The sequence below is a fragment of the Ovis canadensis genome, chromosome 1 (genome assembly GCF_042477335.2).
Source record: "Ovis canadensis isolate MfBH-ARS-UI-01 breed Bighorn chromosome 1, ARS-UI_OviCan_v2, whole genome shotgun sequence".
NCBI classification, from domain to species: domain Eukaryota; kingdom Metazoa; phylum Chordata; class Mammalia; order Artiodactyla; family Bovidae; genus Ovis; species Ovis canadensis.
Genome location: NC_091245.1, coordinates 176451255 through 176478084, shown reverse-complemented (window position 1 = coordinate 176478084; position 26830 = coordinate 176451255). Strand labels below are relative to the sequence as shown.

The 26830-nt window shown below is 39.8% G+C and overlaps 1 protein-coding gene across 2 annotated transcripts in view; it reads right to left on the bottom strand.

The window, feature by feature from the left end:
* HHLA2 (HHLA2 member of B7 family) overlaps positions 1-26830 on the bottom strand; it is a 149819-nt gene that overhangs the window by 29507 nt on the left and 93482 nt on the right. The window contains exon 5 of one of the 2 annotated variants that reach the window (XM_069552574.1): positions 8316-8391. Coding sequence is in view for 1 of the 2 variants with exons in the window: in XM_069552584.1 (XP_069408685.1) it covers positions 8316-8338 (23 nt within the window). In the remaining variant the exon portion in view is untranslated. Of the gene's footprint in view, positions 1-8315; positions 8395-26830 lie in introns of those variants that run through there. The other variant, XM_069552584.1, reaches the window with a different exon arrangement.

Genomic DNA, 26830 nt, shown 5'->3' with positions numbered 1-26830 from the left:
TGTGCCTTTTTTTTATCCCACCTAAATTGGCTATGACGGGAGTTCCTTGATCAGAAACAAAGGCCAGGGACTAATTCAAATGTAACTCCTCCTTTTATGTTCCCTATCAATGAAGTTGTTAACCTTTTAACACGGTGGAGTGGTCTCTAAGAACCTAGCTCAGCAATCTCACAGGGCGTCTTCTTCCACCTTGGAAGTTACTTGACAGAGCTACTTGGCAGAGTACTGGTTAGGCTCTGAACCGTGTGCTAAATAAGGCACTGTCTCCTCATAGTGACAAGATATAGGTCTAAGAACCATAGAGTGTCTAAAAACGATAGCTGATTAACCCACTCTCCTATTTGTAACACACTGTCCCTTTAATGTCCATCCATCCTTTCTTTTAATACTTAAGGGAAGACTTTTACCATGGGACGCAGTTTGGTTCTTCTGAATTGAAGCTAAAACTGGTCATTTGAGCTCTTCATGCCAAGGAAAAAATAGCAGAAAAGTAGGATACTGTCTTGGCTGGGCTGACTGACCATGACTAATAAGATGATTTGCAATTACTGCTGTACAACTGGGAGGAATATGATAGGAACTTAGTGGATCCCTTTCTTTTTTGATATGCTGTGGGTGAGGTTAATGGGGGACTATATAGGGAAGAGCACCAAGAACTGAAACAGCTCAAGAATCAAAGTTCGGGCTACCCTGCTGGGGAAATAGCAGAGGGATGGGCTCAAGGTAAGATCACAGAATGAGTAATAGCAAAAAGAAGGCATGGGTATCAGCTCTGGCTTAGGGACAAGCGGCAGAAAGAATGACCATAGTCTGTGCTGTGACTTAGACTAAAACGTCTTCTCTTCTATCCATACTTTATGCGGTGTGTGCTGCTGGTAGTAAAGCATTTCTTCTGGACCATAGACTGAAACAGAATTTGAAGGGGAATATCCTCTAAAGCAGAGCTACTCAAAGTAGGGGGGTCTGCAGGCTGGTGCCAGTCAGTGAGCTGTTTATTACTGGTTCATAACACCAAAAGTATAGGAATACAGAATAAGTATTTAAAATTACTCTGTCAAATTGGTATCAAAATCTTTATGCCTATTGTATGTAATAATAAAAAATCAGGGCTTACATTTTATGTTCTTTCGAATTTCATTTTTCTAGAAATTCATTTTTATTACATCTTCCCAATGAATTTGTCCATGACAGATTAGAAACAAAACTTTACTGTTCCTTTAACTACAGAGCTGAGAAGCACTGATTTTAATGAGCGCTGGCTTTGTCAAATCTATTACTGCTCCTAGATGCAGCGCCTGTTTAGGGGGAGAAGTCTGGTTCACAGAACTTTAGTCAGTATGCAGAGAGAAGGGGCAGCAAACAGATACGGTTCCAGAAACAACTTGGAAGGTAAAGGTAGCTGGGAACTAGGATCATAAGTAAAGAGAACAATGGGGTCAAGGAATGTTGTTCAGTGTGTTTATAGGCCTGGGGAAAGAGGGAAGGAAGGGTGGCGGTGCATCCATGGAAGGGCGAGGGTCTAGAGGAAGGGCTAGGGTCTAGATCTCTCAAGGTGAGACAAGGAGGAATTACCAGAAGACAGGCTTGCTCAAGATGTGGATAGATGAGAAAATTTCTATTTCTCAAAGGCAGTGGTAGCTAATCTTTGAAGAGTAGGGACTGGAGGCCCATATGAAGAGAAGCAAAACCATCATCCCATAGGGAATCATGCTGGGCCTGGAACTCACCACCTGCACAGATGAGAACATGGGCAAGGATGCCTCACTTTGAAAAACCCTCTTAGTAGTGTTGGTTGGTTGGAGAAGGTGATGGCACCCCACTCCAGTACTCTTGCCTGGAAAATCCCATGGATGGAGGAGCCTGGGAGGCTGTAGTCCATGGGGTCACGAAGAGTCAGACACGACTAAGTGACTTCTCTTTCACTTTTCACTTTCATGCATTGGAGAAGGAAATGGCAACCCACTGCAGTGTTCTTGCCTGGAGAATCCCAGGGACGGGGGAGCCTGGTTGGCTGCCGTCTATGGTGTTGCACGGAGTCAGACACGACTGAATTGACTTAGCAGCAGCAGCAGCAGCAGCGTTGGTTGGTATCTCCCTCTCTCTGCCTGAATTTGCCAGTGTCTATTGAACCCAGAAGCCTCCACAGAAGAAGGAAGTGTTTCATAGACTAAAGTTCTGTGAACCAGACTTCTCCCCCTAAACAGGTGCTGTTTGTTTCTAGCTACAGAAACACAGAAATGAGTAGAGGCTCATCTGCCAGTAAACAACATTTGAACAGCATATGAGAATCACCACCTGAGCAAAGAATGATGTGTTGGGCCGTTTTTCTGGCACCAGCTCCATCCTTTCCATAGGTCACGATCCCATCAGGCAGACCTGTCAAGGTTCCAGCTTCCACAAGGTGACCTCATTCTTGGGATCCCATAGCATCAATTCCTTTCATCATAGAGGTAGCATGCTCCTGTTTCCTAAGTTCCTCACTCTCTTCTCTTTGAGATCTCTACTTTTCTACCACCTGGTTTCTGGGATTAAATACTCTCTGTTGTAAATACTTGAAATGGATGCTATTTTCCCAGAAAGACTGTCTGTGGATCAGATAAGTTCACTCACACTAGTCCCTGGGGTATCTATAATTATCACATTTTCCTCTGAGTATATACCAGAAATGTCTATCTTTGACAACTTTTGGACTCCGAACATCAGCTCTTTGACCTCTTACTTGTAAAGGCCACCTAGAGTAGGAAAGCCAAATGGTAACCATCTGCATACCCTGTACCTTCAAAACAGTTGATCAAAAGTAATATCACATCCTATTTTCAAAGGCTTGAAAGATGTGCCTGTGGATGGTTGTCGTTTAGTTGCTAAGTTGTATCTAACTGTGGGACCCCATGGACTGTATTGTAGCCTGCCAGGCTCCTTTGTCCATGGGATTTCCCAGGCAAGAATACTGGAATGGGTTGCCATTTCCTTCTCCAGGGAATCTTCCTGACCCAGGAATTGAAACTGTGTCTCCTGCATTGACAGGCAGATTATTTACTGCTGAGCCACCAGGGATGCCCATACATGTAGATAGTCACACTTTATTCTCATCTAGTTCCCTAGTTTAGTCATTGCAAACATTGATAACAATTGAATTTTTAAAAAATAACCAAAAAAAAGTTAAAAAAAACAAACAAAAACCTCCAAAAGACAAAAACTAGACTATAAGGGCTGGATCATCAATTTAATTCCTAAAAACTCCATGTTTGATTTGAGCCAAAGATTTCTGCTTGTCTGATATTTCCTGAGCCCTGATTACTGCACTGCCTTTGGATCTCTGACCACACCCACCTGGACTGCAAACACTTGCCTTCAGCGTGATTCTTAACTCTGCTGAGTTTAGGGATCTCATTTTCATTGCAGCTTCTCCGCAGTCTGAGCCTACAAAAACAGTTGCCAATGTGCATTTTTAAAGGAGTCTGCAGCCTGGCTCAGCATTCTGTTTCTTAGGAAAGAAGATTTTTCTGAGCTCCAACAGCAGAACAAAATGAGAGGTAGGTAGGCCAGACACACACATATTCAAACTAATGTTTTTTTCTTTTTAGTTTTTGTAGACATTGACAGCAAAGAAACCCGAGAATGATAAAGAGGAAGGCATTCAGTGTTACCTAGTGTAGGACAGTACTCGGCAATGGTTTGCACTCACCAGGCCATCAAACTTGAAATTAAAGCTGGCTGCGCAGGATAGCTCATTGAATACAGACTACCTGGTGAGGACTGCTGCAATGATTTCAGCAGATCTGAATTTCTTAAATTTCCTCTGAAAATGTTTTCTTCACTGTATCCTCTAAGGCATGTATGTGCTGAATTTAAATTACTTTGTGTTACTCAGAGAACAATGGTGAAAAGAGAGATAAGGTGTTGGGCTGTGTAGGGTTGCCAGATAAAACATAGGACACCCAGTTAAACTTAAATTCAGATAAACAACTAATAATATTTTAGTACAAGTATGTCTGAGGCAATATTTGGGACATACTCATACTCATGCTTAGTTGCTCGGTCATATCCAACTCTTTGTGACCCCATGGACTCTAGCCCACCAGGCTCTGCTGTCCACAGGATTCTCTAGGCAAGAATACTACAGTGGGTTGCCATTTTTTCCTCCAGGGGAGCTTACTAACCCAGGGATCAAACTTGTGTCTCCTACCTCTCCAGCACTGGCAGGTGGATTCTTTACCACTAGCGCCACCTGCGAAGCCTCACTCATACTAAAACAAGTCATTTATTGATTATCTGCAATTCAGATTGAACTGGGAGTCTTGTGTTTCTGTTTGTCAATTCTGGCAACTGTACCATGGGGGCAGCGAGCATTAGCTTCTTTCATATGAAGACAACTTGGCTGCTTTGGCAGGGGCACACACACACATACAGAAGTGGTTAAGAACTAAGGCTAGAGAGTGAGATTGCCTACATTTGAATCGTATCACTTCCACCTAATGCCTCTGATCTTGGATCAGAGCCAGGAACACAATTTGAGTGGTCAGCATGCCTCATCAGCCTCCACTCTCTTAATTTTGGCAACAGCTACCCACACACTCAGCAGTGCCCCCAAGGAGATGCCCAGTTGCCTGACGGGGAAAGGTTAGTGAGACATTTGGCAACCTCTTATCATGAGGTTTCACATTTCTGTCCCAGATCATAGAAGGGAGCTTCCCTGCCTTTTATCCCAGTAAGGGCCCATGGCTAATTCCGAATACCACCTTTCTCTAGGTGTCTGTTGTATGCAACCCACCATCGGGATCAGTTGGGGGGTTTGTTTTTTTATGGAGACATAAAATACAGTATATAAAGGTACCTTATTTATCAGATGATTTTAAATGCTGGATTGATATTTCATCTTATAGGAAGCTCTCCTATGAAATTTATAATGCAAGTCAGGATTTTACCATGATTTCGTTTCTATTTTCAGATTTGAAAAATCTTCCCAAGGAAAAAACTCTGTGAAAAGTAAAAACAATGCGTAACCCTAAGCTAGATGCCTCCCCTCACCCATCCCAGAGGTTGACTCACTGTATCTGGAGTGAGGGCTACATTTTCACAAACACTCCAGAGAGTTCCACCTCAGGTTGCACAGATCACATTTGAGAACAATGTTTTAGATGTTAGTGGAGGATATTGTTTGAAGGATATCCTTCTAATGACTAGGGTCTCCAGGCTTGAAATATTCTAATAAACTCTGAGAGTTAATTTGTTCTGCTAGCAGTCCCTGCCATTGTGTCATTTCTCCAATAGCATCTTTCCCTCCTTGGGGATCTTCTTCCTAATTCACAATATGAGGAGAGATTGAGAGAGGTGACACCCGTCTGGCCCTTGCCTTTCACAGATAGGCACCTGTGTTAGGTCCTAGGCTGCATAACAAACACCACACATTTAATAGCTTAGAACAACACACTTGTATTATCTCACAGTCACAATAGCTTAACAGAATTTTGTGCTCAAGGTATCACCCAGCTGCAGTCCAGGTTGTCAGCAGGGGCTGCTATCTCATCTGAGGCCTGTAGTCATTTTCCAGGATCACTGACTGTCAGTGGAATCTGGTTCCTTGCAGCTGTAGTGCTGACGCCCCCCCACCATCCCCTGGCACATAGTCCTCTCCTCCACAGGGTGGTCTGCTGCTTCAAGGCCAGCAGGAACGTAGCTTCCTGTTTCAAGGTTCTGAGCCTCTGCTAAAGGACTCACTGCTTAGGGTCAGGCCCACTCAGAATTCTGTCTCTTGGTTACCTCAAAATCAACTGCAAATCAAGAAAAATCAACTTTGTCAGGGAGTATATTCTAATCAAGGCTGTGACTACCAAATCATGTTCACAGACCCAGTCCACATTCAAAGGGAATCCTGCAGAGTGTGTATACCAGCAAGCAAAAATCCTGGGGTCATCAGAGAGTTTGACCACTGTGAGAGCCAGCCTTTGAATGGCAACTCAGTGATCAGACTCCAGTATCCTACATTGGACTGGCACACAGGTCTGTCTTCCCAATAGAATACTGCAGAAATGATATGTTCCTAATTGGGTTATAGAACTGTGTCCTCCAGTTTGGTTTCTCTTGCTCCCTGATTGTTCACTCTGGGGGAAGCCAGCTGTCACGCTGTATGAGAAGCCTCTGTGGAGAGATCTATGTGACAAGTAAATGACTCTCCCAACCAGCAACCACAGGAATGAGCCTGGAAGCAGTTTCTCCAGCTTCTTCAGATGACTGCAGCCCTGGCCAACAGTTTACATCTTAACTGCAATCCAATGGGAGACCTGGAGCCAGAAACATCCAGCTAAGCCGCTTCTGGGCTTCCGTTGTGGTTTAGTTGGTAAAGAATCTGCCTGCAACGTGGGAGACCTGGGTTCGATCCTTGGGTTGGGAAGATGCCGTGGAGAAGGGAAGGACTACCCACTCCAGTATTCTGGCCTGGAGAATTCCATGGATTGTATAGGCCATGGGGTCATAAAGAGTCAGACACGACTAAGCGACTTTCACTTTCAAGCTGCTTCTAGATTTCTCACTCTCAGAAACTGTGCAAGATGATAAATGTTTGTTGTTTTAAGCTGCTGAGTTGGGGGATTATTTGTTATGCATCAGTTGGTAACCAATGCAACACTTGTCCCAGGCCTGACTAATCTAGAGAGAGAAACACACCTGTGTTTGTCTTCTCTAATAACACAGGAGCAGCACATATGCGGCAGGAGTTAATAAACCCATAAAAAGAGGAGCAGAGAGCAAAGGTAGGTTGGATGGTGCAAGGTCAGCAGTAGTATCTTTTCAGCCTCTGGATCCAGTCAGGTTTAATTTAGTCCCATGCTTATTATTCTCAGTATTATGAGCCAATGAATTCTTTCTCCTCGCTTTAAGTTCAGAGCCTTCCAAAGTACATTTAGTCCTACTGAAAGTATTTTGGTTCTCTGTCCATCGAATAAATAAGCATAAATTTATACTGATATGCAGTGCAGTCAGCCCAAAGACCATAATTTGTTCCTCTTCCCCATCTCTTGATGGCTATGATTAGACTGAAATCTGGTTTCTGTCACTTGCAACTAGGAGGAGTTCTGATTCAAAAGCCCTCTGTAGGATTAGTTTCACGTGTCACTGTGATCATTTTCTTATTGCATCTTTCCCTCAAAGGTCATATTGGCTGGCCCTGGATCTTATGTTAGGTCATGCTCTTCAGGTTCCTTGAAAATAAGTTCTGTTTTCTTGTGTTTCTAAGAAAGTTCCTATGGCATTTTCTCCCAGGGGAGCCAGAGCATGCTGAGAGTCTAGCAATTTGACTAAATGATCTACATTTATCCAGGATAAATTTCCTCTATAATGTATGGCATCTTGCTTCCTAACTTAGCTAATCAAACACTCTCTGGGTACCAAGCCAACTGTTCATGCTGAAGCAGGCTGAGCAGTCATTGTGAAAAGAAACACAATAAACAAATCCCACGCATGAATCAAGCAAAGATTCTGAGTTCTGAAAGGCAGTTTTTCCATCTAGCCTCAGTGTAAAGGAGTCTACAGAGGCCACACAGTTGACCCACTGTTCATTCTGCTTCCTCCCAACTCTGAACCGTAGCAGTGAGTTTTCACAGAACGAGACTTCTTTAGGGAGTCCCCTCACCCACATAACAATCCTATTGTGATTTTCTTCTTGACACCGGCACTGCTGCCAAAATAACAGATAATGCATTTTAAACTGAAATTTATAATCATTAAACAAAGTCGAGAGGCCGAGTCCTAACTGCCCTTCCCCACATAATTCCTAATTTTGTCATTTCGTAGAATAATGTAGTAGTATAGGCTCTAAATTCACCTCAACAGCATTATTTCTTACCAAATCAATTTCTTTAACTTAGCCTAGTGACCATTCATAAAACCTGCCCTTAGAAAAACTTAAGAAATTCTGTTAATAGTGTTTGCCATTTGGTTCAATACATTTAGCATCCAGGACCTGAGTAAAAGGAGCTCAGAGAAATTGGTACTAACAATACCTGGCAGTTTTTTCCCCTAAAGAAAGTTTTCTATCACATTGGTTAGGATCAGAGACTCTAGAATTAGATTACTCGGATCCAGAGCTCACGTTTTCCATTTAAAGCCATGTATCATTGGCCAAATCACCCAACTCCTCTTTGTCCAATTTTACATCTATAACATAGGGATAATAGTAATATCCATCTTGGAATCATTTTTATAAGAACTATTTAATGATATTCAAAAACACTTATAATACTACCTGGTACACAGTGAAGTATTAAACAAATAGCCAGCACAGACTATACTAAAATCTGATTGTTTATCTCCCAACTTACCACAGAAGATACTTCAGCATCATTCAAAAGAAGTATCACCATCGCATCTTGTGTAGCATTTATACTCTTCTACATGCTGTGGAAGAAATCAGATTAAGGTTGTTTCAGAGTAGTGGTATCCCCATATGAATTAAAAAAAACAAAAAACAAAAAAAAAACCACAAATCTTCTTTACCAGAAGATATTACCCCAAGCTGAAAATCATTTCTACAACATTTTTGCAAATACATTTTCTGGCACACAATAAAAAATAACTAGGCACTCAGAGACAAGATAATAAACAGCAAATAGAACTCACAAGTACCTTAAAGGTTGGAGTTTTTAGACAGAGATGTTAAAATAACCATACTTCCTTAGATTAAGTAGATAGGACAAGATGGAGAATTTTTGTAGAGGGTTAAAAACCATAAATAGAAATTACAAGAACTGGAAAATAATAACCAAAATTAGTGACAATTTCATAAACTGATTTAACACCCATTTAGACAGCCAAAAGGAATTAGTAGCCTGGATACTGACTGGCTTGAAAGAACTATCCCAAATGAAGCAAAGAAAAACAAAAGAGTGAGATTAGAAAGGAAGAAACTGAAGATACAGTGAGAAGGTACCATACAAGTGGAATTCTAGGGAGGGAAAAAGAATGGGCAAGAAGAATTATTTGAAGAGATAATGGATAAAAAGGTTTCCAAAAATGAAAGACATCAATATACAGACTTAGAAGCCAAAACAATTCTAAAAAGAATAAAGAGAAAAACACCAGGGACCCAATTGTGAAATTGTAAAACCCAAAGAAAAAGTTTTAAACCAGCTGGACGTAAACAAAGGCAAACTGCCTTTAAAGGAACAACAATTAGGCAGATAGCTAACTTTTAATAGAGTTAATAAAAACCAGAAAACACAAAATAATACGTTCAAAATATTAAAAGAAAATAACTCCCAACCTAGAATTAAAAGTTTAGCAAAATAATATTTCAATAAGACTGAAATAAATAATTTTAATCAGTAGATCAGAATTCATAGCCAGTTAGATCTGCACTAAACAAGATACTAAAAACATGCTTTGCAGCAGATGGAAAATAGTACCAGGAGACCCAGATTTAGAATGGAATGAAGAGCAATGTAAACATGAATTTAAACAAGTAAACTGATAATGATGATAGTGAACTAAAGGGCATAACAATAATGGCTTAAAATTAAGTTTAGGTGGTGGTGGTTTAGTCACTGAGTCGTGTCTGACTCTTGCAATCCCGTGGACCGTAGTCTGTCAGGCTCCTCTGTCCATGGGATTCTCCAGGCAAGAATACTAGAGTGGGTTGCCATTTCCTTCTCTGGGGGATCTCTCTGACCCAGGAATCGAAGCTGGTCAACTGCATTGCAGGCAGAAAATTTACCAACTGAGCTATGAGGGAAGCCCCAAGAGAGCGGGGCTAATCAGAGGAGATTAGAGTTGATATATCTAAAAGGAGCCTCAGGTTCTTGCACTGCCCATGAAGAAGGTAAATACCAATGAATATAAGGATTTGAAAACCAAAAATGTATGTCACAATTTTATGGTTAACCAGTGTACTGGTGACCAGACTGTGTAACTTTCAAGGCAGTAAAGAAAAGAATGAGTAATAATTTTTTGATAAAGCCAGAAAGAAGAAATTCTTAGAGGGGGGAAAAATAATAAAATAAATGGGACAAATAGCACTAAATATGCCAGACACAAAACAATTCCTGTAAAATCAAGAATTTTAAAATTATTGCTAAATTTTTCATGACTTAAATTGCCTGATATTCTAACCCAGGCAAAAAACTCTAAACATGCAAAACTATAAGGTTTAAGGATTTATACTTAGGTACTAAAACTAAAGGAAAGAGAAGGATATCATAAAAGTTTGGAAGAGGCTTCCTTTGAGGGAGAGAGATGGTAGTAACTTGGAGGGAACAAGAAGGGTTAGGAATGTCTGACTGCTTGGCTAGCCAGGTGGTTGTTACCTGATAGGTTTTTGTTCTCTGCTGATTCACTTAACTATATGCGTGTTTGTGTACTTCCTGGTATTTATTCTATTTCTACAAAAAAATTATAAAAGGATAAGGGAGATCTAAATATGCTGATATGGTATAATCTTCAGAAACACAGTTAAAATAAGGCATATAACAGCATACATATTATGATCTTGTTAGCATAAAAAAGCTCACATACTATATACATGATTATATTCACAGTATGTACATGATTATATTCACCCAGATAATTTTTCAGGACATATATAGTAAATTTAATATGGCCTATTGCCTCTAAGAGGAGAAACTACACTCTGGTGAAGTTTATAGAAGAAAGAGGCTAATTTTCATCTATATGCTTTTATTGTGAACATAACTTCTGAATTTTTTTAATAAAATTCTTTTCTTACCAACCTATAAATCAAATGTGAAGCCAAAGCAAGCTTAGCATTTGATGAGGTCATTTTTTTCCAAATTAACAACTGCATTTTGAAATCTTAATTTAAATCTGGAATGTATAACCAAGAATTTTAAATCATTGCTCAATTTGCTCAAAAGATGGGTCAAATTTTCACAACCACGAAGGCAAGAAATGTGGCTTTCATTTTAAAAAGACATCCATGAATTGATTATCTTTCCACTTCTCTCATGCAAATAGAGAAGACATAGGTATAGATAATTCACTTTCATTTCAACTTGTTTCTAGACTGTTGATAGAAGCCTTCTATCTGCATTACAATGGAGTGCTACCAAGAACAAAAAGCAAACTTAGGGTAGACTGAATGGCTCAATTTAAGAATCTGCCATAAATCACAACACTCTAGGTTTTTAGTCATATGAACACAGGACCTGATCAGAATACAGTAATATGAATAATCTGAGTTATCAGAGCAACTAGAGGTAAACGCAGGATACATTTCAGGAATTCAGCAACAAATGAAAAGAAAATGCCTACTGTCTACAAGTCAAGAAGTGAGCTCCCTGGATTTCTGGGTTAAAACAGCAGTTGAACACGTTTCTAATTTTATATTTTACCTCCTTAGGTAAATAAAAATTTAGGGAACTAATTTTTTTTTTGAGAGAGAGAAAGATACAAATCCAAAAAGCAGAAGAGAGAAAAATGTCATCAAATTTGGAAGCTAGAGAAAGTTGGACAAGTATTAACTTAATATTTGAAATCTATAAGAAATACAAGAAATCTAATCTCTAGCTAGTATTGGAAATGTGTGAAGGCCAGACAATTTATACCACAATGTGCCTAATGGCATGTTGTTGTTGTTTAGTCCTGTGACCCTGTGGATTGCAGCATGCCAGGATTCCCTGTCCTCCACTGTTTGCAAGAGTTTGCTCAAACTCATGTCCACTGAGCTGATGATGCCATCCAATCACCCTGTCCTCTGTCATCCTCTTCTCTTTTTGCCTTCAGTCTTTCCCAGCATCAGGGTCTTTTCTAATGAGTCAGCTCTTTGCATCAGGTGGCCAAAGTATTGGAACTTCAGCTTCAGGATCAGTCCTTCCAATGAATATTCAGGGTTGACACCCTTTAGGATTGGCTGGTTTGATCTGCTTGCAGTCCAAGCAACTCTCAAGAGTCTTCTTCACCACAACCCACACCACAACACAAAGGCATAGGAACTATCTCTGAGACTGATGGGAAAAGAAAGACTAGTTTCTATGAAAGCTATTTCCTGTAGTCATCTAATGCAGTTTGACAGGATCCTTTCTGTTATGGACTGCATGTTTGCATCTCTTCAAAACTCATATGCTGAAACCCTAATACCCAATGAAACGGTATTGGGAGAGAGGGCCCTCCAGATGGGAAGAGCATCCATACAAGACAGCTTGTTTCTCTCTCTGCTCTCCAACATGCAAGGACATAGTGAGAAGACACAAGCTACAAATCAGAAAGTGGGCCCTCACCAGACACTGGATCTGCAAGCACCTTCATCTTGGACTTTCTGGCCTCCAGAACCATAAGAAATACATGTTCACTATTTAAACCACCTTGTGGTTGTTGTTCAGTCACTCAGTTGTGTCTGACTCTTTGCAACCCCATGGACTGAAGCATGCCAGGCTACCCCGTCCTTCACCATCTCCTGGAGCTTACTCAAACTTACTTCCATTGAGTTGCCAATGCCATCCAACTGTCTCATCCTCTGTCGTCCCCTTCTCTTCCTGCCTTCAATCTTTCCCAGCATCATGGTGGCCAAAATATTGGAGCTTTAGCTTCAGCATTAGTCCTTCCAATGAATATTGAGCATTGATTTCTTTTAGGATTGAACTGCTTGGGATTCCCTCTGTTTATTTTAGCTTCTTCTGTCTGCTGGCCTCTTCAGTGTCTAATTTCCACCCTGACTCAAGGGGATGGTGGTGGTCACTTTTTTAGGCTGGATCATTGAAAAAGCAAGAGAGTTCCAGAAAAACATCTATTTATGCTTTATTGACTATGCCAAAGCCTTTGACTGTGTGGATCACAATAAACTGGAAAATCCTGAAAGAGATAGGAATATCAGACCACCTGACCTGCCTCTTGAGAAACCTATATGCAGGTCAGGAAGCAACACTTAGAACTGGACATGGAACAACAGACTGGTTCCAAATAGGAAAAGGAGTCCATCAAGGCTGTATATTGTCACCCTGCTTATTTAACTTCTATGCAGAGTACACCATGAGAAACACTGGGCTGGAAGAAGTATAAGCTGGAATCAAGATTGCCGGGAGAAATATCAATAATCTCAGATATGCAGATGATACCACCCTTATGGCAGAAAGTGAAGAGGAACTAAAAAGCCTCTTGATGAAAGTGAAAGAGGAGAGTGAAAAAGTTGGCTTAAAGCTCAACATTCAGAAAACGAAGATCATGGCATCTGGTCCCATCACTTCATGGGAAATAGATGGGGAAACAGTGGAAACAGTGTCAGGCTTTATTTATTTTTTGGCTGCGAAGTCACTGCAGATGGTGACTGCAGCCATGAAATTAAAAGACGCTTACTCCTTGGAAGAAAAGTTATGACCAACCTAGATAGCATATTGAAAAGCAGAGACATTACTTTGCCAACTAAAGTCTGTCTAGTCAAGGCTATGGTTTTTCCAGTGGTCATGTATAGATGTGAGAGTTGGACTGTGAAGAAAGCTGAGCGCCAAAGAATTGATGCTTCTGAACTGTGGTGTTGGAGAAGACTCTTGAGAGTCCCTTGGACTGCAAGGAGATCCAACCAGTCCATTCTGAAGGAGATCAGCCCTGGGATTTCTTTGGAAGGAATGATGCTAAAGCAGAAACTCCAGTCCTTTGGCCACCTCAGGCGAAGAGTTGACTCACTGGAAAAGACTCTGATGCTGGGAGGGATTGGGGGCAGGAGGAGAAGGGGACAACAGAGGATGAGATGGCTGGATGGGATCACTGACTCAATGGACATGAGTCTGAGTGAACTCCAGGAGTTGGTGATGGACAGGGAAGCCTGGCGTGCTGTGATTCATGGGGTCGCAAAGAGTCAGATACAACTGAGCGACTGAACTGACTGACTGACTGATATAGGAAGGGGCCTGTAGATCTGGAGAAGTATAAGCCAGATCAAGGAACTATCTGAAATGAACTGACCTTACACTGTTCACAACACCACCAGAGAAAGTCCTAGATATATTTTTACTATTATCATTTTTTAAATTAAAAAACAATTTTTAAAATTTGTAAGGCCTCTGATACTCCTTTAATTTTCATTTTTATAACCTACTATTTTGGACACGACTGAGCGACTGAACTGAACTGAACCTTGGGGGAAAAAAAAAGACCCTATTTTTAAAGCAAACTTCATACATACATTTTTTAATTTTTCTGACTTTGTTTTTTTCTTTAATATTGTATTTTTGAGAATCCAACCTCTACTCTAGATTTTTAATCCTTGCTTTTTGGTATTTGTTATCAATTTTGTACCTTTAAGAACCCAATCTTCAGTACCCATTTTTATTTGGGAGCGAGATTACTGGCTGGATTGCTCTCTCCCCCTTTGGACTCTTCTTTTTCTCCACCAGGTTGCCTCTATCTCCTCCCTCCCCCTTCTCTTCTCTACTGAACTCTGTGAATCTCTGTGTGTTCCAAGCTGTGGAAAACATGTAGGAAACTGATTACTGGCTAGATCAGTCTCTCTCCTTTTGATTCTCCCTTTTATCCTCCTGGCCACTTCTCTCCTTCCTCCCTCTTCTCTTCTCTGTGTAACACCTTGAACATCTCTGAGAGATCCAGACTGTGGAGAGCACATACAGAAGTGATTACTGGCTATCTTGTTCTCTCCCCTTTTGATTCCCCCTCTTCTCCTCCTGGTCACCTCTATCTCCCTCTTCCCTCTTCTCTTCTCCATGTAACTCTGTGTACCTCTCCAGGTGTCCCTCACTGTGGAGAAACTTTTCATCATTAACCTAGACGTTTTATCATCGGTGCTGTCTAGATGGAGAAGTCTTGAAGCTACTGTAAGAATAAGACTAAAAACCAGAGGCAGCAGGCTTAAATCCAAATCCTGAGAACACCAGAGAACTCCTGACTCTAGGGAACATTAATCGATAGGAGCTCATCAAATGTCTCCATACCTACACTGAAACCAAGGACCACCCAAGGGCCAACAAGTTCCAGAGAAAGTCTTACCACACAAATTCTCCAGCAACACAGGAACATAGCCCTGAGCTTCAATATACAGGCTGCCCAAAGTTACACCAAATCCACTGACATCTCAAAACTCATTACTGGACACTTCATTGCACTCCAGAGAGAAGAAATCCAGATTCACCCACGAGAACACTGACACAAGCTTCCCTAATCAGGAAACCTTGACAAGCCACCCGTCCAACCCCACCCACAGTGAGGAACCTCCACAATAAAGAGGAATCACAAACTGCCAGAATACGGAAAGGCCACCTCAAACATGGCAGTATAAACAAGATGAAAATACAGAGAAATACCCAAGAGGTAAAGGAACAGGAGAAATGCCCACCAAACCAAACAAAAGAGGAAGAGATAGGGAATCTACCTGATAAAGAATTCCAAATAACGATAGTCAAAATGATCCAAAATCTTGAAATAAAAATGGAATCACAGATAAATAACCTGGAGACAATGATCAAGAAGATGCAAGAAATGTTTAACAAGGACCTAGAAGAAATACAAAAGAATCAATATATAATGAATAATGCATTAAATGAGATAAAAAACACTCTGGAGGGAACTAACACTAGAATAACAGAGGCAGAAGATAGAATAAGTGAGGTAGAATATAGACTGGTAGAAATAAATGAATCAGAGAGGAAAAAAGAATTAAAAGAAATTAGGACAACCTCAGAGACCTCTGGGACAATGCTAAACGCCCCAACATTCAAATCATTGGAGTCCCAGAAGAAGAAGACAAAAAGAAAGACCATGAGAAAATACTTGAGGAGATAATAGTTGAAAACTGCCCTAAAATGGAGAAGGAAATAATCACCCAAGTCCAAGAAATCCAGAGAGCCTCAAACAGGATAAACCCTAGGTGAAACACCCCAAGACATATATTAATCAAATTAACAAAGATCAAACACAAAGAACAAATATTAAAAGCAGCAAGGGGAAAACAACAAATAACACACAAGGGGATTCCCATAAGGATAACAGCTGATCTTTCAATAGAAACTCTTCAGGCCAGAGGAAAAGGCAGGACATGCTTAAAGTGCTAAAAGAAAAAAACCTAAAGCCCAGATTACTGTACCCAGCAAGGATCTCATTCAAATATGAAGGAGAAATCCAAAGCTTTACAGACAAGCAAAAGCTGAGAGAATTCAGCACCACCAAACCAGCTCTCCAACAAATGCTAAAGGATCTTCTCTAGACAGGAAACACAGAAAGGGTGTGTAAACTTGAACCCAAAACAATCAAGTAAATGGCAACAGGACCATACTTAGCAACAATTACCTTAAATGTAAATGGGTTGAATGCCCCAACCAAAAGACAAAGACTGGCTGAATGGATACAAAAAGAAGACCCCTATATATGTTGTCTATGAGAGACCCACCTCAAAACAAGGGATACATACAGACTGAAAGTGAAGGGCTGGAAAAAGATATTCCATGCAAATAGAGACCAAGAGAAAGCAGAGTAGCAATACTCATATCAGATAAACTAGACTTTAAAACAAAGGCTATGAAAAGAGACAAAGAAGGAGGAAACTACATCCAAGAAGAAGATATAACAATTAAAAATATATATGCACCCAACATAGGAGCAATATGTAAGACAAACGCTAACAAGTATGAAAGGGGAAATTAACAATAACACAATAATAGTCGTAGACTTTAATACCCCACTCACACCTATGGATAGATCAACTAAACAGAAAATTAACAAGGAAACACAAACTTTAAATGATACAATAGACCAGTTAGACCTTATTGATATCTATAGGACATTTCACCTCAAAACAATGAATTTCACATTTTCCTCAAGTGCACATGGAAACTTCTCCAGGATGGATCACATCCTGGGCCATAAATCTAGCCTTGGTAAATTCAAAAAATTGAAATCATTCCAAGCATCTTTTCTGACCACAATGCAGTAAGATTAGATGTCAATTACAGGAGAAAAACTATTAAAAATTCCAACATATGGAGGCTGAACAACACCCTGCTGAATAACCAACAAATCACAGAAGAAATCAAAATATGCATAGAAACAAATGAAAATGAAAACACAACAACCCAAAACCTATGGGAAACTGTAAAAGCAGTGCTAAGGGGAAAGTTCATAGCAATACAGGCATACTTCAAGAAACAAGTCATATAAATATCCTAACTCTACACCTAAAGCAACTAGAAAAGGAAGAAATGAGAACCCAGGGTTAGTAGAAGGAAAGAAATCTTAAAAATTAGGGCAGAAATAAATGAAAAAAAAAAAAAAAACAAGCAAAAATCAACAAAGCCAAAAGCTGGTTCTTTGAGAAGATAAATAAAATAGACAAACCATCAGCCAGACTCATCAAGAAACAAAGGGAGAAGAATCAAATCAACAAAATTAGAAATGAAAATGGAGAAATCACAACAGACAACACAGAAATACAAAGGACCATAAGAGACTACTATCAATAACTATATGCCAATAAAATGGACAACGTGGAAGAAATGGACAAATTCTTAGAAAAGTACAACTTCCCAAAACTGAACCAGGAAGAAATAGAAAATCTTAACAGACCCATCACAAGCATGGAAATTGAAACTGTAATCACAAATCTTCCAGCAAACAAAAGCCCAGGACCAGACAGCTTCACAGCTGAATTCTACCAAAAATTTCGAGAAGAGCTAACACCTATCCTACTCAAACTCTTCCAGAAAATTGCAGAGGAAGGTAAACTTCCAAACTCATTCTATGAGGCCACCATCACCCTAATACCAAAACCTGACAAAGATGCCACAAAAAAAGAAAACTATAGGCCAATATCACTGATGAACATTGATGCAAAAATCCTTAACAAAATTCTAGCAAACAAAATCCAACAACATATTAAAAAGATCACACATCATGACCAAGTGGGCTTTATCCCAGGGATGCAAGGATTCTTCAATATCTGCAAATCAATCAAAGTAATATGCCACATTAACAAGTTGAAAAATAAAAACCATATGATTATCTCAATAGATGCAGAGAAAGCCTTTGACAAAATTCAACATCCATTTATGATATTAAAAAAAAAACCCTCCTAGAAAAACAAAACAAAACAAAACCCTCCAGAAAGCAGGACTAGAAGGAACATATCTCAACATAATAAAAGCTATATATGACAAACCCACAGCAAACATTATCCTCAATGGTGAAAAATGGAAAGCATTTCCCTTAAAGTCAGGAACAAGACAAGGGTGCCCACTCTCACCACTATGATTCAACATAGGTTTGGAAGTTTTGGCCACAGCAATCAGAGCAGGAAAAGAAATAAAAGGAATCCAGATTGGGAAAGAAGAAGCAAAACTCTCACTGTTTGCAGATGACATGATCCTCTATACAGAAAACCCTAAAGACTCCACCAGAAAATTACTAGAGCTAATTGATGAATATAGTAAAGTTGCAGGATATAAAATCAACACACAGAAATCCCTTGCATTCCTATACACTAACAATGAGAAAACAGAAAGAGAAATGAAGGAAACAATTCCATTCACAATTACAATGAAAAGAATAAAATACTTAGGAATATATCCATCTAAAGAAACAAAAGACCTATACATAAAAAGCTATAAACCACTGGTGAAAGAAATCAAAGAGGACACAAACAGATAGAGAAATATACCGTGTTCATGGGTTAGAAGAATCAATATAGTGAAAATGCATATACTACCCAAAGCAATCTATAGATTTAATGCAATCCCTATCACACTACCAATGGTATTCTTCACAGAACTGGAACAAATAATTTCACAATTTGTATGGAAATACAAAAAACCTCGAATAGCCAAAGCGGTCTTGAGAAAGAAGAATGGAACTGGAGGAATCAACCTGACTGACTTCAGGCTCCACTACAAACCCAGTCATCAAGACAATATGGTACTGGCACAAAGACAGAAATATAGATCAATGGAACAAAATAGAAAGCCCAGAGGTAAATCCACGCACCTATGGACACCTTATCTTTGACAAAGGAGGCAAGAATATACAATGGAGTAAAGACAATCTCTTTAACATGTGGTGCTGAGAAAACTGGTCAACCACTTGTAAAAGAATGAAACTAGAACACTTTCTAAAACCATACACAAACAAACTCAAAATGGATTAAAGATCTAAAGATAAGAACAGAAACTATAAAAGTCCTAGAGGAAAACATAGGCAAAACACTCTCTGACATAAATCACAACAGGATCCTCTATGACACACCTCCCAGAATATTGGAAATAAAAGCAAAAATAAACAACTGGGACCTAATTAAAATTAACAGCTTCTGCACAACAAAGGAAACTATAAGCAAGGTGAAAAGACAGCCTTCTGAATGGGAGAAAATAATAGCAAATGAAGCATCTGACAAAAAATTAATCTCAAAAATATGCAAGCAACTCTTGCAGCTCAATTCCAGAAAAATAAATGACCCAATCAAAAAATGGGCCAAAGAACTAAACAGACATTTCTCCAAAGAAGACATACAGATGGCTAACAAACACATGAAAAGATACTCATTATTAGAGAAATGCAAATCAAAACCACAATAAGGTACCATTTCATGCCAGTCAGAATGGCTGCTATCCAAAATTCTACAAGCAATAAATACTGGAGAGGGTGTGGAGAAAAGGGAACCCTCTTAAACTGTTGGTGGGAACGCAAACTTGTACAGCCACTATGGAAAACAGTGTGGAGATTCCTTAAAAAACTGGAAATAGAACTGCCATATGACCCAGCAATCCCACTGCTGGGCATACACACCAAGGAAACCAGAATTGAAAGAGACACATGTACCCCAATGTTCATCGCAGCACTGTTTATAATAGCCAGGGCATGGAAGCAACCTAGATGTCCATCAGCAGATGAATGGATAAGAAAGCTGTGGTACATATACATATACTCAGCCATTAAAAACAATACATTTGAATCAGTTCTAATGAGGTGGATGAAACTGGAGCCTATTATACGGAGTGAAGTAGGCCAGAAAGAAAAACACCAATACAGTATACTGAAGCATACATATGCAATTTAGAAATATGGTAATGATAACCCTGTATGTGAGACAGCAAAAGAGACACAGATGTATAGAACAGTCTTTTGGACTCTGTGGGAGAGAGCAAGGGTGGAATGGTTTGGGAGAATGGCATTGAAACATGTATATTATCATATGTGAAATGAATCACCAGTTCAGGTTCAATGCAGGATACAGGATGCTTGGGGCTGGTGCACTGGGACGACCCAGAGGGATGGTACAGGGAGGGAAGTGGGAGGAGGTTCAGGATGGGGAATACGTGTACACCCATGGCAGACTCATGTCAATGTATGGCAAAACCAATATAATATTATAAAGTAATTAGCCTCCAATTAAATAAATTTATATTTTTTAAAAAAAGAAATAAATGTTCACTATTTAAGCCACCTAGTCCATGGTACAGAGAAGGCAATGGCACCCCACTCCAGTACTCTTGCCTGGAAAATCCCATGGATGGAGGAGCTTGGTAGGCTGCAGTCCATGGGGTCGCTAGGAGTTGGACATGACTGAGCGACTTCACTTTCACTTTTCACTTTCATGCATTGGAGAAGCAAATGGCAATCCACTCCAGTATTCTTGCCTGGAGGATCCCAGGGATGGGGAGCCTTGTGGGCTGCCATCTATGAGGTCGCACAGAGTCAGACATGACTGAAGCAACTTGGCGGTGGCAGCAGTCCATGGTAATTTATCATAGCAACCCAAGCACACTAAGATAGCCTCCCAGTTAACAGGTAGGATGTTTAAATTGATACCATGCATATATTTCTCACTCATGAAACTTTCTGGGCAGAACAGGAGAGCACTCAAGCTGGTCTGGAGTTAGCTTGAGTATCTTGAGAATGAGGGTGAGTGGCCTTGGTGTTTATGAAAGAATTCACTCTTGGAGTGGTCTGAACTTCCCTCTAGTGGCAAAGGAAGGAGTATCTTGGGTTTTTTATCAGCTTGTCCAAATAGGGAGCAGAAGGGGAAGGAATGAACTAGAGCTTGAAAGCTTTCAGAAATCAGAAATTTTAAAATATATGGAGTCAGACCCTATTACTCTATTTGAGAAGTTAAACAGTCCAGATTCCCTCCTCTATTCCACTTTGCTAAGTAATAGCCCCTCCAAGAGCAATCTGGAAGCTTGTTCTCTGGAAAAATAAAAGCAAGATGTCTGGAGCGATGATCTTGGCACAGATTATGTTGGGGCTGCTGGGAAGAGGGCAAGAGGGATTCCATCTTAAAGACTGTCAGCCATCTTAAGGCAGGATGTGAACTGGGCCTGAATCCTGTTAACCATCCTTAAAGAAAAACCAGGAACCCCCGTCCTCACAGATGGCAAACAAAGACTGGAAGTAAAGGTCAGGTTGTCTCAGTTAGATTAACAATAGTGCCTATACCTGCAGGTTTTAATTGTTAATTCTTCCACACCTGCATGTTGTAAAACTAATTACTAACATGTAACTAGTCATGCAGTGGGGGTGTGGGAGTGGGAGTGTGAAAGTGAGGTGGGTAAGGAGGTGTGTAAAACTGAGTCCTCCGAAATCATCAGGGTCCTTGTTGGGAACCAGTTCCCCTTGGACCTGCTGACATAATAAACTGTACTCCACCATGTTGAGTGTCCTCTGAGGTGTATTTTATGACTCCGGATTCTACAATTAGAGTTGCATAATGGTTAGCAGTAAGTATCCAATGCATGCCTAATGTTGACTACAGAGATCCTTCCCCACTGCCAATCTATATCATTCTATAGTGAACTCAGTTGATAAGCTTGGCCCATAGTTCAAGTGCTCAGAGCCTCAGATGAGCTTTTTAGATCCCTCTATTCTTAACATTAAACAGAAATTTAGGTATTACCTTATATCTGAGGAAAGCTTCCATCATGAAAGACAGATATTAAAAACAAAAACTGATCTCCATCATAAAAAGGCATCTTGAAGTAAATAGGTAATGCAGGATGGGGAGGAATCTATAAACCAAATGAAATAAAATTATCATCATCCTCAGAAAAATAAGAAAATGCCATAAAAAAGGAACAGGGTGCCATAAAAATTTAGGAGAACAGACAAGAGCTTAGAACCAAAAACATAACAGAAATCAAGTCATTAGTTTAGAAGAATAAGTAGAGGAAACCTAGAAAGTAGATCAAAAAGACACAAAGAGGCAGAAAAGGAAAAAGAAAAACTAGATGACAAACCCAGAAAATTGATGGGGGAAGAAAAAGAGGAAACAGAACAGAAAACAAACCAAAATTATTCATGAAAATTTCCCAGTAGTTTAATCTCTCTTAATCCCCTACCCCTATCTTGCCCTGTTTCCCTTCTCTCTCCTCACTGGTAACCCCTAGTTTGTTCTCTATATATGTGAGTCTCTCTGTTTTGTTATATTCATTTGTTTTATTTTGTAGATTCCACATATAAGTGATGGGTGCAATGCTCAGTCATGTCCAACTCTTTGCAATCCCGTAGACTGTAGCCCACCAGGCTCCTCTGTCCATGAAATTTTCCAAGCAGGAATGCTCGAGTAGCTTGCCATTTCCTACTCCAAACATTGTAAGTCATCTATACTTTAACAAAAAAAGAAAAAGAAAATTTCTCAAAACAATAGAAAGTAAAATGCTATTACTGAAAAAAATCTTACTGAATGCAAATAGTAGATGAAAATTGGGAAAGGAAATGCAAACCCACTCCAGAATTCAACACCTACACAAGGATATCTCAAATTTCAAAGCACTAGAGGAAAAGAAGATTCTATCAACTTCTAGGGAGAAAAAGCTGATCAGAGGGATAAGGAATGATAACGACTTTAGACTTCACAACAGTATCACTGCAAGCAAAAAGAAAATGGAGTTATGTCCAGAATCCTAAAGGAAAATAACTTGCAACCTATAATTACAAATTCTCAAACTTTCTGAGGGTAGAACGATGGTCTCAAAAAATAAATTTACTACCCATTCTGTTCCTCAAGAAGCTACCAGAAATGTGTTCCATCAGAATGAAAGTATAAACCAAGAATAAAACAAGACATGGTACAGGAAAAACAGAGTTCCAAACAGAAGAGGGATGAAGGAATTCCTTGGAGGACAGTGGACAGACATCCCAAGATGCTAGCTGGAAACTAGACCAGACTGGGGCACAATGAGGTAGACCAGAGTCCACACAGACATGCTGCAGGATGTACGACCATGATGCCTACTGCAGTCTTTTCAAAAATTAACACCTGGATAGATGCCCTGGAGAATCGGACCTAGGTAAGGATGCGGTGATCTTGACAATTTGCTGAGAAGTCTGATCTTTCCTTCAGGCCGTGCTGCCTATACTGACTGTGGACATGTGTTTCTTCCCACTGAAGTTTCCTGCCTCTACTTAGTTCTGAGAGCTGAAAGAAGGCCATGGTGAGCCTAGAAGCAAGAAACTCAGGGTAATTCACTTCACTCGCACAGGTCAGATGTTTAGCACCTGTCTTATACTACAGCCCTTCCAAATTCATAGACTGTGGTGAGCCTCAGATTTCCCAGAACTCACACATGGCCTTCTCCCACTGCCTAACCCAGAAGGTGCTCTTGTGAACTCCCAGGAAGCCGAAGTCTAACAGCGAGAGACTACTGGGTTTATCTTGTCTTGGATTCTCTCACACAACTAGCTTTGTATTTGCCCCATGTGGGAAGGGGAGGCATGGTGAGGAAGGTTTCAATGTGACAAACACAGGAGCATTTAAAATTCTCATTTGTAACCTGGGTGGAAGATTCAAAGGTTTTTTTGTTGTTGCTACTTTTTGGATTAAACATTTACTTTATACATGCAGAAAAGAAAGGATAAAGAAATAATACATACAGTAATGGCTGGACTATAAATTAGAACTAACATCCTGGATGACTGTTTGGCAATGAATATCAAAAATCTTAAAGCTGTATGCGTTTTTTGACCCAATAATTCTACTTCCAAAAAAATTCTATGAAAAGATGGACAACGTTCCAAGGTATACATAAAGGCTTTGCTAAATGAGAAACTAACAGTTAAAAATTAGAAATCCAAAACACCAGCTCTTGCAGAACTGATTAAAATAAGTGGGATATTTATGCAAATGACCACTATGCAGTCATTAAATATGATGCATTTACTGATACACTGACATGGGTCAAGTTTACATTACACTGTGATTAGTTTAAAATAATTAAGTATATGGGCTTCCGAAGTGGTGCTAGTGGTAAAGAATTCACCTGCCAATGCAGGAGAAACAAGAGACATGGTTTGATCCCTGGGTCAGAAAGATGCCTTGGAGTAGGAAATGGCAGCCCACTCCAGTACTCTTGCCTGATGAATCCCATGTAGAGGAACCTGGCGGGTGACAGTCTATGGGTCCACAAAGAGTTGGACACGACTGAGCACACTGTTTAAAATAATTAAGCATAGACCATATAATATGCGTATGCATTGGTTTTAATCTACTCCCCAGGGATGGTTAGTTAATAATTTGAGGAACCCTGTTCAATGCAGACACTCCGGGTGCCTGTGCATCAGAAGCAGCTACTGCCAGTGCCTCAACGATAACTAACTCCATCTGCACTGCAGGACATGCCAACTAACATGAGAGATGCTAAAGATATTTATTCATTGGTGAAAGGTACAAGAATATCTGCTGTTGCAAAAACAGGAGGGTAACAGAAGCCTATGCCTTCAAGAACAGTTAGCACTAAAATTTTTCAGTGTCTGCCTCTAATAAACATGTCAGGCAAGAGACTTTGAGTACCTACAGGATCAGGGCTCCAGTACTTCACCAGACTTGCAGGAACAGGTTTTATGACTCTTTATAGTCATTTGCTAAATATCTGTATGAGTTTGAGTACTTCTAAGAAGCAGATGCCAAAAGAGGGTTATTACAGATTTACTCGGTGGGGCACACCCATGAAGGCAAAGGGAGGAGAGCTGGAGAAGGAAGAGGAGACCACATGGTGTTGAAGTTCTGACGCTTGTGTGGAAGAGAGAGAAGGAGACTGAGTGGGAAAAGTTTCAGATTACGGTGGCATTCCAAGAAAGCCTTAACCAGTCTGATTTGAAGTTCTTATGCTAGCCATCCATCTGGGAAGTCACTCGTGTTGCAGCAAAGGGTCTGTGTTAATAACTCCAACCGTGCTCAGTGACTGGGCGCAGCCATGGGAAGCATGATGGCAGTACAAATGAGGTGGTGGATCCAGAGGGGCAACAGCTGGCACTGCCAGGCAGTTACAAGCCCCCACCAGGAGGAGACCTGAGTGTTCTCATGGCTGCCACAGTATATGCAGCAGAATTCAGACAGAAACAAACCATCTAAAAGAGAGGTTGCGAGCGCCACAATGAACAACTAGAAAAAAGAATCCGATGGTTATAAAAAGGTCAAATTTGCTGAAATCTGTTAACAGAGTTAGATGTGTGTATGTGTGGTTTCAAGGTAACCATAGCACGGTCCCACTCTTTATTTTAAAGTCAATTACTGATATATCATATGATGGGGTTTTTTTAAAGTATTTTATTAACTATCACTAGAATTCCTTTAGGGACTTTGCTATCTTCCCATCCAGGTCCTCAGGTCTTTAATCCCACATGTAACCATCTTATCAAGGCCTTTTCCTATGGCACGGTGAGTAAGAAACAGGAATTTTTGGTGTGGGAGGTGTGAAGAAGACAAATGCTAAGAAACAGAGAAAGAGCAAAATATTAATGAGGTGTTCAGAGGTCAGAGGACTTGGTGCTGCCTTATAAGTGACCTTGTATGTCTTTTGGAGAATGAGGAAAAGATGTTGTATGCCCAGTGAAGATGGGGAAAAGTCTACAAGATGAAGAAAGAAATTATAACCAAGGCTGACCAGGTCCCTGAGCAATTCCAGAGATCTTAGGACATGCCCTGAACTTCCTATGTGACCTAGGGGGTGCAGCAGTAGCAGAAGCTAATCTGATGTAGATCATAAGAGGCAGGGTCAGCACAACTGACATCTTAGTTAAGAATATACACAGACACAGAATATATGTAAGTAGAAAATATTTGACAACCTGAATAAAATGCCAGTACTGTTGCTTTACAGGACAGGGATATCAATGATTTTTTTTCTCATCTCTATTTTCTAACTGTTTACAATGAGCATGAATTGGCATACTATGAAGAAAAACATTCCGGGAAAAAATAATTAGAGTAATTATTTATTTCCAGCAATTAGACTGAATATTAGAAAAGTCATTGTTTTCTGCACAGTGGCCAACATAATTGGTCAATTATAAAGGAACTCCACAGAACAGGTTTATTTACCCTGTAATTTATGGATGCATTTTATAGTAAAGTCATCCTGTGAGGCATATTTAGGAGACCATATTAATGAAAGTAGACCTTTTAGTTAAAATTTATCTTCCCGTGGCTATTGATGACAACCAGCTATACCCTCTCCAAAAAACTTTGAAACAGAACCATCTCTATTCACTTTATAATGAGGACTTAAGAAAAATCCTATTCCAATAAGGACTAAATTCCAAGTTGACTGCAGTTAAAGCTAACATTTTTCACAAGAAGCAATCTCCTTGGGTTACAGGCCACCTTACCATCTCAAGGACATGACTCATCAGAATTCTTTTGATAAACTGACATACTATTTATGTAAAATAATAATGTACCTTTATGTATATATGTAAATATACATTAAAAGTATATTTATGCAAAATATATTTATGTGATTTAAATGTAATTATATATTTATGTAATTTTTTAAAAAAGTATATTTATATAAAAAAGTACCTATCTCAATGACTGGGACAGGAAGATATCCCCTTGTTTCCTTACTGCTACTTATATTTCCACTTGTTGGCTTAATTTCTAAAATCTCTAGCTCCATCATTA